The following is a 14,023-nucleotide window of genomic DNA, read 5'->3' as shown; positions in this document are numbered from 1 at the left end:
TGTTAAAACTGTCATCATAGTACAATAATATGAGACAAATAATGTGGGGGAAAAAATTCATTTCCTCTTATCTCCTCCCAGCCATTTGCAGAAATACTCAACTAATCACAACTCTTTTATTTATTTTTTATTTTATTTTATAAAGGTTACACAGTATTAAAGATGCTTTCTAGAGCAAAATCCTCAATATTTCTTATCATGTTACCAATGGAAGTAAACTGAAAAATATAAAAGGGTTTATGTTGGCTTTTCAAAATAAAGCATTAAAAAATGCACGAAAAAACATTTGATGTTGCAAATTTGGATCCAAACTGTTAGTATTTTAGCTTTTCTAAATCTAAAAAGAAAGTGAAAATTGATCATGCTACTTTAAAAACAACGTTTATAGGTCGTCTTTAGAGACGGCAGTAAACCAGTGATGAGGCATCTCACAGATCAGCTTAAAAAAAGGTTTAGTTTAGTTGGGAAAATTTGTTCAAACCTCAAAAGTTTGATTCAGTCATGTATATCATCAACGCTCAGTCTGAGGTTTCTCTTGACCTCTTTTTCCACCTGTGCAGCATCGCCTCTCCTCACTCGTCACTCACTTCGTTTGTACCTCTTCGCTCTCTTCTCCGCCTCTCCTCCCGCAGGTCGGGTTCTTCCCCTGCGACTGCGTGGAGCTGATAAACGAGAAAATCCCGCCCAGCGTTCAAAACTCAGTGCCAAAGCCAGGTACCAGTCAGTGTGCGTTGGCAGTTTTCACTCGCTCACCGGGACCTGAGTCAGGTTGCTTTTTAACGTTTCTCCCGTGTGTGTTTTCGTGCGCATTCAGTGTGCAAGAAGCACGGGAAGCTGGTGACCTTCCTGAGGTCGTTCATGAAGTCTCGGCCGCCGCCGCAGAAGCTGCGGCAGCGCGGGATCCTCAGGGAGCGAGTGTTTGGCTGCGACCTGGGGGAGCATCTCCACAACTCAGGACACGACGGTAGAACATCCCACATGCTTTAACTTAATAAAAACAGACTAATGCAAGGTTAGTCTAGTTTAGAACCTGTTTTTGAAAGACTTTGTTGCTTCAGTATAAGCTAAACCATCTATGCTGAAACAAAAGTGAAGTCGCTGAGTAAATTCTCAGCTACTGGATTAAAATCATCTTGCCTCACATTAACATCGTGAATCTCCAGATTTATTTAGTTCCATAATTGTTCTAGTGCAACTATCTTAGTACGATTGAAATAAGACTAAAGTAACTAACAAGTACATTTTTAACTAGATATAGGAGTTTGTTTTGAGTAAATAATTCCTTAATAATGATGGAAAATTGACAGATTATTTCACTTCTAACATGGGAAAAAATGTCTTGTTAAGAGTGAAATAATCTACCAGTGGAACTGGTTGTTTTTCCATCAATATTAAGAAATAATTGACTTTAAACAAGCTCCCATATCTTGCTGAAAAGCTACATGCAAATTAGATTTGCCCTATTAACTGAAACTGGTAAGAATTTGTAGTTTTTGCAGCATTCAAAATTGTATGTCCTTATTTTATTTTAATCGAATTAGATTCACCTGCGTGTTTGAAGAAATGGGATGAATAATGCAAAAACATTTGGGAGGTCTGGTATTTACAGCCGAAGGCTTGTTATTGTAGGATTCTCCAGAAACAAACCTCTTTGTGGTTTTTATCGAATCTGCAGCCTGCCATGGTTCAACACGTCGGTTTTCATTTCATTAAAAAAAGAACTTTTAATGCAAAGTTGACTCTTTTAATTGACTTTTAATGCAACTTTTAATGCAACTCTGCTTTCAAAGTGTCATTATTTACCAAAAGACATTTCATGAAAACGTCTTCATGTTCATCTCCGTTGTTCTGTCATGTTTATGACAGTGTAATATCAGTCTTATGCTCTCTCCTTCAAATAAAGTGTTACCGGAAACACTTTAAATAATTAGTGTGGAGAATGTAGAACGCAGAAGATGTCATCTTTTTGTACCCAACAAGATGTTTTTATAAGACACAGACAAAATGGCTGAACGTTGCGTCTCGTCTTTATGTCCTTCAGTCCCGCAGGTCGTTAAAAGTTGTGCCGAGTTCATCGAGAAGATCGGCGTCGTGGATGGGATCTACAGACTCTCAGGGATTTCCTCCAACATCCAGAAACTGAGGTTTGTGCTTCCTCTCTACTTCACCATAGGAAGTCTGTATCAGCAGTCCTTCCTGGTCGGTGTCAGGGGGCGGGGCTTCTGGTTGGTCTGAAGCCAATCAGATGCCAGGATTCATTTGTTGAGCTGAATTTGCTCCTGGTGCACTGCAGTAAGAGGAACTATTAAATATTTATAAAAGCACGGAAATAATTACACACGATATGAATATATTACAACTGGAAACTTCAGAGTATTTTTTCATTATTATTTTATTTGACTGAATTTCACATTTAGTTGAAGAACGCAGTTATTATTCACAAAATGTAATTATTATTTTTAATTTTTTTTACTTCTTAACTGCATTTATTTTCAGGTTTATTTATTTGTATCCTTTTAAATTTGGCACTTTAGTACAATTGCAGATATATTGATATGTTAAATAAATAAGTGTGCAGCCAATTAGCAGCGACTGAAGATCCTGCTGTCCAAGTCGTTAACTTTTAGTGCTTTTAAGGAGATTTTTTCCCCCCCCAATCTATCAATGGAAATCTGATTAACGCTGTGCAGCTTCTGAGAGCGTTGCTGTATTTTTTGCTGCTTCCATAAAACAAACTCCCATCAGTGGATAAATTGAGCGGCACACGAGCTGATGGGGCTGGGCAGCCAATCAAAAAAAGCTTAATGGGAAAAGCTCTTCTCTCGCCGCGTCACGCCTCCTGCTAACAGCTCAGGAAATACGGCACACGCAAAGATGTTGACATGTTGAAGATCTGTTGGTCTTTTTTTTTTGCTTTGAAGGGATTTTATGAATTTATCGTTTTTATATTTACTGATTTTGTAAGAAATCATTCAGTTAATGTCAGTGTCCGATTTATTTTTACCACAGGAAAACAAATATGTATGAAATGCTGCAAACGAAAACCAGGACTATGAACTCGTGACAGTAGGAGTATTTGCTTAGGTGCGATAAGAACGTGATAAAAAAAAATCTATTTTGTAAATGTAATCAAATACAAAGATGAAATTAAAAGTAAAAGCTTTTACGTGGCTTTGTAAATTATTCTTGATTTTTGATGATAAGCTTTGATCACCTCTTCTTTTTCATTTGTATCTAGAAACATCTCCGGGCAAAAGGATTTTTCGCTAGCCGGGATAGTAATTTATTTAATAGATCCTGTAAGAATGATTGATGGGAAAAGACCACCAGTAAACTTAAAAACAAGTGTATAGTCTTAAAATCTGTCCTGTAACAAAGGAACATCTTTTTGAGGGAATCAAAATTGAAGTTGAATAATTTTTCCATTTAATCCCTTTCAGGTGTGAAAGCTTTCATAATCTGTTCAACAGTTTTTAAGGCTTTAGTTTGGTAAGAGCTAAATAAATAAAGCAAGATAAAACATTGACTTTTTTATGTCAATGTATTGACATCAATGTTTCGAAGAGTACACTTTACTTCCTGTAAAGTACACTTCCTGAACACTTTACAGGAAGAAAAGTGTTCATGACATCCGAAGAAATAGTTTGATCTCTTAAATACAACGACTTCTGTTTTGTTCTTATTATTGAGATACAGAAGAAGGAATTGCTCATTTTTCTGTTATTGTGGAGACAGACTTGACTGAAAAAGTCTCTGATTACCACATAAGACAAAACAGGACTAAGGACTCCTTCATATGTAAGCAGTCATAGACCAGATGCTTGTAATGGACAAATAAGACCTAAAAACTGTCAAAATGTTAAACGTACTTTATAAAATCAAATGTGCCTACATAATAATTTAATTGAGATGACAGGATTCTGTTGGCTGAACTTCTAGAATCAACTATTAGGATAAACTATTAAAATAGCAGTCTGGGTTTAAAAAAATGCTGAGTTTTAAAAAAAAAAGTCAAACTAATATTTTTTATATTCAACTTTCCTCCAAAAGAAAGGGGAAAAATGAATTCAATATTTTATGTCCGAATGGGTTCAAACCTTTGCGTATTCTTGTGTTCATGTTCCGTCTCCAGGCATGAGTTTGACTCTGAGCAGATCCCAGACCTGAGCCGAGAACTCTTCCGACAGGACATCCACTCTGTGGGCTCCCTGTGCAAGCTGTACTTCAGAGAGCTGCCCAACCCGCTGCTCACCTACCAGCTCTACGACCGGTTCTCGGTGAGCGCAGTTCTCAAAAATTACACGGGAGCTGATTTAGCTTTGTGTCAGTCGATGTGCAGGCAACGTCTTTCTGGTCGCTCCTTGATTAATTGCATGAAAGAGACATCTCGCTTTCAAAGTGCTGCTTAAAATGAGGTCGTTGCATTGTGACGAGCTTTCCAAGAACCGCTTTGAAGCCGAGAGTCAGATTAACTCGTCTGCTTCGGTTGTTAGACTCCGTGCTTTTGTCCTCCGTTTCGTCACAGGAAGCCGTGTCTGCAGCCACCGAAGAGGAGAGGCTGGTAAAAATCCACAATGTCATCCAGCAGCTGCCGCCTCCTCATTACAGGTCAGGTTTACAGCTCACTGCTGCCCCCTGCTGTCAGAAAGTGGAATGGATCATTTTTAGATTCTGATTTTGGAGAAAGGCACTTTGCTTTAACTCGTGTTTTTCTGCTTAATCTTGATCTTTATCTTGCCAAGCTCAGGTCATCCTCCTCTAAGCTGCTAAATTCTGTCATTTTCTCTCCCGACGTCGGTTCATTAGAGCAAATCAGACATATTTTAAGATCTAGAACTGAGAGAATATCGGTTCAGCGTGAATTAGGCTATATGAGCATCTTCCGTTAACCACTGCTGACACTCGTAGTGCCCTGAGAGAAGTATTTAAATGTCTCCACCTTTTTGCCGTTATTTTTTTCCCACATTATGACCACAAACTTTAACATTTTACATTGAGATTAGGTATGATAGGCAAACACAAATCAGTCAAAACTGTAAATTTAAATGAAAATGATAGAATGTTTTTGAAAATAGTTCATAAATAAAAATCTTAATAGAAAACTGATGGGCATTGGTAGTCATATCTCCTTGCTAAACTGTTACCAATCTACAAAGTCTTACATATTTTAAGATCTACTAATTGAGAGAATATTGCTGCATTGTGAATTATATGAGCATCTTAACCGAGTATTTTTTTTTGGGTAGTTTCTAGTGGAAATATTTTACTAAACTTGTACACTAACTTTTCAGTAGGATGCAGCGTGGGGAAATGTCTTGTTTCTTGCTGAAAAGTTATTTGTAAGTTAGTTTTGTCTTATGTCAAGTGTACTAGGATATCTACCAAAAATAGTTGGTGAGTGTAAATAAGATCCAGTTCAACTGGCTGTAATCAAATACATGGAGCCCACTTCTGTGTTATTTAATCACCAACAGTTGTTCTGTTGCCTCAGAGGTTTGTTAGAGAGCAATAGCGAATGATCTCAAACACGAGGGTTTCTTTTTACATCCGCAGGACGCTGGAGCACCTCATGAGGCACCTTTCCCGCCTGGCCACCTTCAGCTCTGTCACCAACATGCACACTAAAAACCTGGCCATTGTCTGGGCGCCTAACCTCCTCAGGTGACCGTATCTCGGCCGCGCCGCAGTCGGAAATTTCACCGCTTCTTTTTGGCCGCTCCGCCGCAGCGAACTGGGGCACATCTCAGTGGTGCCGAGCGCTGAACTAGGTCGCGCTGTGCTCCGTTTCAGGTCCAGACAGATTGAGTCGGCCTGCTTTAGTGGCACGGCGGCCTTCATGGAGGTGCGGATCCAGTCGGTGGTGGTGGAGTTCATCCTCAACAACACGGAGTCCCTCTTCAGCACAAAGTTAAACTCGATTTTAAGAGAAAGCACTGGTAGGGATTTTTAAAGGATAAAGAAATGGAAAACAAAACACGTGTTTGTATCTGTGCTAATGTGTGTGAGTGTGTGTGTTTCAATCTTAGGTAACAACACCTTATCAAGACCAAAGTCTCTTATGGTTTGCTCCCCGTCCACAAAGCTGCTGTCTTTAGAGGAGGCCCAGGCTCGGACCCAAACGCAGCTCGGATCTCCAGCCACAACCCCCTGCCTCTCCCACAGCGACTACATCGAGGTCGGGGAGGGGCCCGAAGCTCTGCTGGGCAAATTTCACACCGTCATCGAACTGCCAATGGAGAGGTAGAGTTTAAAAAATCTCTTTAAATGCTAGTTCTCCTACTAGTAAGCTAGTAAGAGCTAGCTCCTCTGTTTTAGTTGTGTCCTTGCTTGATGAATCCAATAACTGAATGAACTGCTTAACTATCATGTCCCAATCTGTATTCTTGTCTCTGGTAAAACCTACCGCAGTCGAGGCCTACCAATAACAAGCTGTTAACATACCCTTACTAGCTATCTAGTTTTTTTTTCATGGCGTACAAATGTATTGCCACTTGGCTGGATGACGTTTGTACATTTCTGTGGAGATTTAGGTCTTAAATTTCATTCATGACTGTCTTCAATTTGAAATCCTGTAACTTCACTGACATCAATGTAAATGTCATATAAACAGGTGCCTAAGGTAGCTAAAAAAAAACCTAGCTAGCCAGCAGCTAGCTAGGCAAATTTATCACCACTTGGTTGGATGAAGCTAGTACATTTCTGTGGATAGGTCTTAAATTTGAGTCGGTGAAACCTGCAAAAACCCTTCGACTTCCTTGACTAAACAAAAATAAAAATGTTGCCTAAGCAACAGCCAGAACCAGTTTGTCCTTGATATTCTTGAGACTTCACAGCACACTTTCAGGGTCAAGCGTTAAATACGATTTGTTCTCTGTGTCGCAGTGGCAAGCGGCCTCTAGCGAAGTCGAAGAAGTCTCCTGTGGGGAACTGGCTGTCCTTTTTCCACCTGGGCAAGTCCCACTCTGTGTCCAAGCGTAAACTAAAGCGACACCCCAGTGAACCAAATGAGATAAAGAGCATAGCACTGCCAGGTCAGTTTGCTGTGGAGCCACAGCTTTTTTTCTTTTTCCTTTTTTTTTTTTAGGATGTCTTGGAAGTTGTGTGATTTATCCGGAATAATTTTTTGCTTGCAGGTGGACGAGGAGATAGCGGCACACTGCGGTCCACTAAAAGTGAAGAATCTCTTACTTCTTTGCAAAATTTAGGAGGTAATCTTTCAGGAGATGATAAAAAGTTCTTCTACTGAGCTCTCAGCAGCTTACATATATATAAATTTTTATTTTTATGCAACCCAGGAGGGCCTCCGAGTTACCGTCCCCTCAGACCTCGTTCAACCAGCGAAGCCGTTTCTGCCGCCAGCAGGGACGACCTGCACAACTCCAGAAACAAAGATGACCGGCGCGCTCACCAGCTGATCGACAGTAAACGCAGCGCCGACCGAGGCCGTGCAGCTGTTTCCCCTCACTACTCGGAGGACGACCTTGACCTTTCCCCGCCGGCTGTGGGCATCTCGACCTTAGACTTCGACCCCATGTCTTTCCAGTGCAGCCAGACTCCCGCRATGCATCGCGGCAGCAGGCGGAAGAAGCAGGCGGGGTGCCCCAACGAATCCGAGCCCGTGTCCTCCCAGAACAACGTCGGCTGCTCGCGCTCTCCGGACGACAGCCCGGTTCTGTGCAAAAGTGGAAAAAAAGTCGCCTTGAAGCTCCTCTCGCCCAAAGTGAGGAAGAAATCATTAAAAATGCTGGCAGATGTTCAGACTCCCGTGCCTTCTTCTTCTCCCAACGTGGACAAGTGCGAGGCTTCGGCAGCAGACGGGAAACAGCCGAGAGCGTTGTTCCAGCACAGCAGCCCCATCAACACGGCGAGTCAGGCGTCCGGCGTGACAGACCTCAGTCAGTCTGCCCAGAACCTCCCTGATCCAGGTTAGTTTCTCAGTATCCTAAATCTGTGCTGTGCCTTTCAGATCTATTCAAACCCTCTAAGCTTTTTCACATTTTCTACTGTTACAAACACAAAGTTTTAATACGTTTTAAATGTGTTTTTATCCGAGAAAAAAAAATTATTTTTCAAACTCTTTACATTTATTTTAGGGATGCACGATATATCGGCACTAACATCAGTATCGGCTAGGATATTAGTAATTTTGTCACATATTGGAAACTCTCAAATAAATGAAACAGAGCCAATATTAACAACCGATATTTATTTCCATCTTGCTGCTGTTTGTTCCTAGAGGGGTTAGGGAAGGAGGTCGGTCAGTGATAATGATGCAGCGCAGCATTGTGGGTAATTTAACTAAAACAAAGAAGCAGTGTTGAAGCCAGCAGTGAGGTCGTTTACTGAAGGTATTGAAAGAGTATCGAATTAAATATAATGCATATTATACTGGTAAATATCGGATATTGGTTTATTGGTGTAAATCCAGTTATTCTGTGAACACACACAAGACAGATCACAGATAAAGTTGTGGAAAAATTTAGAGTATGTAAGTTTCAAAATCGAAACTGACCATGTTATAGAGCCTTGTTCATAGCATCATCTAAAGCATTGAAAGAGGACGGCACAAATGTCAGATCTGCAACAAACAAGGATTACATTATTCACAGAAGCACCCAAGAAGCCAATAGTGACACGGATGTCCACATCTAACGTGAGAGAATATGTTGACCTGGCGACTGAAGGAAGTTCCATTAAACGTTTGTCATGTAGGTTTTATAAAACTTCTTTGCAGCTGCAAAAGATTTGTGAAGGTTCCCCTTCCAGCAGGACAAAGACCTTAAGCAAAGTGCAACCAGAACTACAATTGAATAGATCAGATCTAAAAATATTAATGTTAGAATGGCCCAATCAAAATCCATACCTAAATTCAACAGAGTGTCTTAGGCTGGACTTAAAAATTGCCTGACCTGTTTTACAAAAAAAGCACTAGCAACATTTAACCTTTGCACAGGAGGATATACCCTCAAAGACTTGCAGCTGGAATTGCAGTAAAAGTGCATACTTGTAAAATTATTTTAAAATATATTTGCCTTCAACTTTGTGTTGAACACAGAAAATCTATAACCCCCCACCCCACCAACAACACCAAGGTTGTTATTTTTGTTGCAGAACAAAATGTGAAAAGGTTTAAGAGGTCTCAGTAAATATGCAAGGCATGTTCTTTATTCCTTTTTATATCCGTATCTGTATAGTTAGTAAGCATGCAAATTTTAATGCACTCTAGTTTCTTATGAAAGCTTTTGTGTCTTGTCCCATCATGTCTTACCATAGCTTTGTTTGTCCTGTCATACTGTAGCGTTGTTTGTCTTATCCCTCCCCAGGAACAGATAGACTTATGAGTTCAGTCTCTGTTCTCCCTCCTCACCCTCCCTCGATGAGTGCTGCGCGCAAGTTGGCTTTGGCCCTGGCGGAATCTGCCCAGAAGGCCAGCAATGCATCCCAAAGAAGAAGCCACGCACATGACTGCAGGCCACAGCGACCCTCCGTTCTTGACGTCAAAGTGCATCTTCAGGAGGGCCGCGGTCCTCACGCCGGCCCGGGCTCCCAGTGGCAAGCGGCTGCGGAGGCCCACCGCTGCCCTCACCCTGACCAGTTCTCGCCTTCGCATCTCTACCCGGAGCCGCTGCAGGTTGCCGACAGTCAGGAAAGCGTGTGCAATTTCACCCCTAACGTCAGCCCGCTCGGGTCGGGGAGTTTGGAGGAAGGCAGCGCTGAAGGGAGGGAGCACAGAGAGGAACGAGAGTCGGAGGTCAAACAGGAACATCATACTTACCAGAGTGTTGGAGTCTCGACGCCCTGCCAACCTATCGGCTCAGCAAGGAGCCCGCCAGCCTCTCCCGTGTACGCCAACATGGACTCTGTGGATGCCTTTAATTTCAGGTCCATCCTGGCAGAGTCTTCGATGCCTGCCTCTATCGAAGAGGTCTTCCCACGACAGTTCCAGACCTCTTCGGCCCATCCCTACAGCCCAGAGGACGACAGGCCTCCTGGCATGCTTGAGGATGTCTTCAGTAATCACCATCATCATCGTCATCATCATCATCAGCAGTACCATCACCGGCCGATTCATTCAGGTCGAACACCTACGCCTCACTACCCTCGGCCCGGCGCTCTGCCGCCACACCTCTCTGCGCATAAAGGCCTGTACAGGCAGTCGTCAGAGAGCCGCTACAGCTCTCTAGGTTTGAGACAACCGCTGTCACCTCAGTACAGGCGCTACCAGGGCGACTTCCAAAGGCAGCAGGGGCAATGGCAGAGCTCCGAGGACGGGGCAGGGAGAAACCCAGCCATCCGGCGGGCACACTCTTTTCATTCCCCACAGATCAGTCATTACGAGCTGGCGAACACAGAAATCCTGCCGATTGACTCCATGCTTTATGTGGAGCAGAAGCTGAGCCCTGAAGTGCCATATCCAGAGCGAATCCAGGCCGGCCTGAACCCTGGACGGACGCAGTTTGAGAACGTACACCCACAGCACCACTATGGCCCCTATTCCGACTCAAGTTCGGGAGATCCAAGACCTCATTATTTCATAGATCCCCGTCGACAAAGTGGCATCCATCGCCATCAGACCTACGCAGTCCACTCCACAAGGGAAGGTGATCAGTCGGATTACTACAACTACTCTCCACGCCACACCTCTCCCGTGAATAGGGAGCTTTACATAGAAAGCAGAGACACTGTGGTTTATGAGGCTCGAGATGCAGAGGTTTTTGAAAGGGTTGTGTATCAACCAGTTCAGCAAGAGAGACACAAAAGCACGTACCACTCCGTGTCTCCCTGTGAGGCCCCAGACTCACCAAGGGACATAATGCACACAAGGAGTAAGTCAGACCCCGGAAACGCCAACCTCCTCTCGGCCCACAGCATGGACAGCCAAACAGCCGCAGCCACATCACCAACCACCCCAAGAATAAGGCCTCAGCAAGAATACCCCGAGGCGTCCAGGCAAAACTATGGTCAACGGTCTGGCGCAGAATTTGGTCCGATGAGACGGATTCATATCAAAGAGGGCTACTCGAGGCAGCCACTCCTCCGCAAAGTCCCCTCGTTGCCAGAACGAGGCTGCCCCAACCTGAAAAGCATCGACCACACTCGCCGATGCCAAACGAGAGGCTTTGAACAGAATCCATCAGTGCTGGCTGGCGCTGCGAAACCCAGCATCCTGAGAAGACCGGTGCGCTCGCAGAGCACCAGAGAACATCGTCACTACTATCATTACCACTCCAAATCTCCCCTGGATCCCGAACATCTGGAACCCTTCCCTGCTCACCTCAGCAGACGGACTCAGAGCACTAAAGTCAAGCCCACACAGTACGACCACATGGAGGGGTATTACGCCGTGCCAAGATCGAAATCCACCAGATCCAGCAAAGCAGCCGCTGGATATTTACCTGGCCAGAGCTGCATGTCTCCACATGGACAGAGACTCCTGTCCAAGGTCCTGGGTCACGAGGCTTTTTATCACCCCGCTCTTAGATCAGAAGCTGGGGTCTAAGAGTGATCTTAAACCACTGCTTTTATATCTGATTCCATGTTGGGGCCAAAGGACACCTGCACTTTATCCTCAGCCAGACCAACAGACCGCTTTTTGTTTTTAACCTTTACGAGCTGCTAAAAGAAGTGTGAAGCGAGGCTGACGGTGAGGACTGTGCTGTTGGTACTTTTTTGTTACATTAGCTTCCAGAAAAATTTAACGGGAACAAACTGATTGTTTTAACATTTTCACATTTGGAAATAGGTGTAAGAAGCATGTTTGAGGAAAAAAAAAGTATATATGTTTTGACTACATAACAAGGGATAACAAGGTAAATTCATGTGATTTAATAACATGATTTTTAAGGAATGTGTACAAAATAACTTTTTAAAAAATGTAATATACTTACAGATGTGGACAAATATATTGGTACCCCTGATAAAGATGTGGAAAAAAACTAGAAAATAAATATCGATTTTATTGCAGAAGCATAATATTACTCCACAATGCTAACCTTTAATTAGGCCACATACACAATGTTCAAAGAAATCATGGTTGAGAGGGTGACGACACAGCAGAACACTTTGAATTTCTTGATCCCAATATACGTAGACTGTTCTACACAAGAGCACATCAGAGAAAAGACACATCAAAGACAGACGATTACGTTTCCACAAAATCCCATTGATTTCCTAATTTTTCGAAACGCATTTTATTAATAAACCAGCAAACTTTGTTTGAAAAGGAAACATTGCAAGAGCATCTTAAAGAACTGCAGCAAGGAAATAGCTTATTTATGTACGTATGTGGAGTTGCCTAAATTTTACTTGGACTTTAACTGAAGCTAGCCTAGCTTGTTTCATGCATGGCTAACATGAAATAAGCTAGGCTAGCTTGTTTTAGCTTGTTTTAAAAACAAGCTACGTTAGCTTGTTTCATGCTAGCCAACAAATAAGGTAGACTAGCATGAAAGAAAGCATGAACAAAATAAAAATAAACTGACCTTGAGACAAACAAAAGACAAATAGGAAGCAATGTACATCTGTGAAAACTACTGTGATACTTTTAAAACGATAAATTCTCAAAACTATTGAGTACATATGAAGAACACTCAAAATTTCTCTAAAAAATTCAGCTTGATTATATTCTGCTGCCGTAAAAAGAGAATTTTATTTTAAGGCTTTAAATCACCTTTAGCGGGGGGTACCAATACGTTTGGCCGGCACTGTATAGGAGTAACACACGTCTAACATGTGGCCAACGTACTGTATATTTTTTTGTTTTCTATCCAACAGTCTGTTCAGACTTCAACAAGCACTTTTCAGGATAACTGTGTATGAAACACATTGTCTTAACATGGTATAGATGGAGACATAAAGCTTATATTTTTTCTGTAAGAAACAGCTTGCTCAGAGTCATTGTTTAATGCTAAATGGCACTTTTCGGGGGGCAAAAATTGAAAGATAACCTCACGGTTTCTAACTCTTCAGGGGTCGCTCACACAAGCTCTTCTTGTTTAATGCTATCTAAAAGCAGTGGGTGCTGTATGATTTCTGTTCAAGTCAAAGCTACCGTGGCTAAATATGCTGGATTTAAGGCAAGTCAGCTCATGCTCTTAGATATATATATATATATAAAAAAGTGTATTTTTTATGGCATTGTGATTTTGTCATAAAATTAAGAAAAAAAATCCTTCCTCTTTACAAACTTTTAACAATGTGGTGTTTTACATGGAAACATGTTTTATTCATTTTGTCATAAGTTTTACTCAAGATGCTATATCAATTTAAAACATGTAAATGAGGACGTTCTGTTAAAACATGTTACAATGAGTTATTTTAGTGACAAATAAAAAAAAAATAAAGTTATATTGTCAGTTAAAAGAGTTGGTTGAATTTGTTTAATATGTGCTTGAAGTTATTTCAAAGTAGATTGGTAAGACCTATGAATACTCAGCGTCCTGTTGAAGCTTTTGAACACCGTCAAAGTATCACGATATCAGTCAATATTGATAATTATTGATTCATTTTGTTTTTTTTTGTTTTAAATATCTGAAATTCTACCAACCTTTCCTGCTTTATCCACAGTCTTCCCTACATGGCGTTTTTATTTTTTATTATGTTTAAGCAGTTATGAGGTACGGTGAGTCAAGAAACTCAACAAGTTGTTGCTAAGTAACCAAAGAGTGAGTTAGTTGATGTGACCTAACTTGCTTAGCTGGCTGTTAGAGGTTGAGCAGCTAAAACCTTTCCTCTGCCTACATCCCCCAGAATGCCGTGCAATTCTTAATGACCACGTAACTATCACGATATATGTTGTTATTGATTTATTCTCCAAGCCTAATTTTGCTTATTTTTGTCTTATTCTTTTCTTTAGGCCAAGTGTTTTTAGCTTTTAGGCTTACTTGTTTCATTCTTGTAAGTATTTTATTACCAACCTACGAAGGAGAGGTGATAATTAGCCTTTATGCTAAATGTGGCACACTAAAATACTCCACACATTTATTCTTTGTATATGTGTGCATTTTTACATTAATTAAAAGTA

The 14,023-nt window shown here is 41.6% G+C and overlaps 1 protein-coding gene across 1 annotated transcript in view; it reads left to right on the top strand.

The window, feature by feature from the left end:
• LOC103474203 (rho GTPase-activating protein 32-like) overlaps window positions 1–13,111 on the top strand; it is a 32,450-nt gene extending 19,339 nt beyond the window's left edge. The window contains exons 11-22 of the mRNA XM_008425004.2: window positions 633–714; window positions 815–964; window positions 2,042–2,144; window positions 4,133–4,277; window positions 4,526–4,608; window positions 5,554–5,661; window positions 5,791–5,936; window positions 6,027–6,240; window positions 6,883–7,031; window positions 7,134–7,208; window positions 7,296–7,925; window positions 9,324–13,111. Of these exons, the coding sequence (XP_008423226.1) occupies window positions 633–714; window positions 815–964; window positions 2,042–2,144; window positions 4,133–4,277; window positions 4,526–4,608; window positions 5,554–5,661; window positions 5,791–5,936; window positions 6,027–6,240; window positions 6,883–7,031; window positions 7,134–7,208; window positions 7,296–7,925; window positions 9,324–11,500 (4,062 nt within the window). The 3' untranslated portion in view covers window positions 11,501–13,111. The remainder of the gene's footprint in view (window positions 1–632; window positions 715–814; window positions 965–2,041; window positions 2,145–4,132; window positions 4,278–4,525; window positions 4,609–5,553; window positions 5,662–5,790; window positions 5,937–6,026; window positions 6,241–6,882; window positions 7,032–7,133; window positions 7,209–7,295; window positions 7,926–9,323) is intronic.
• Window positions 13,112–14,023: the final 912 nt, after the last annotated feature.

The sequence above is a fragment of the Poecilia reticulata genome, linkage group LG13 (assembly GCF_000633615.1).
Source record: "Poecilia reticulata strain Guanapo linkage group LG13, Guppy_female_1.0+MT, whole genome shotgun sequence".
In the NCBI taxonomy this organism is placed as follows: Eukaryota; Metazoa; Chordata; class Actinopteri; order Cyprinodontiformes; family Poeciliidae; genus Poecilia; species Poecilia reticulata.
This window is presented reverse-complemented; position numbering and strand designations above follow the sequence as displayed.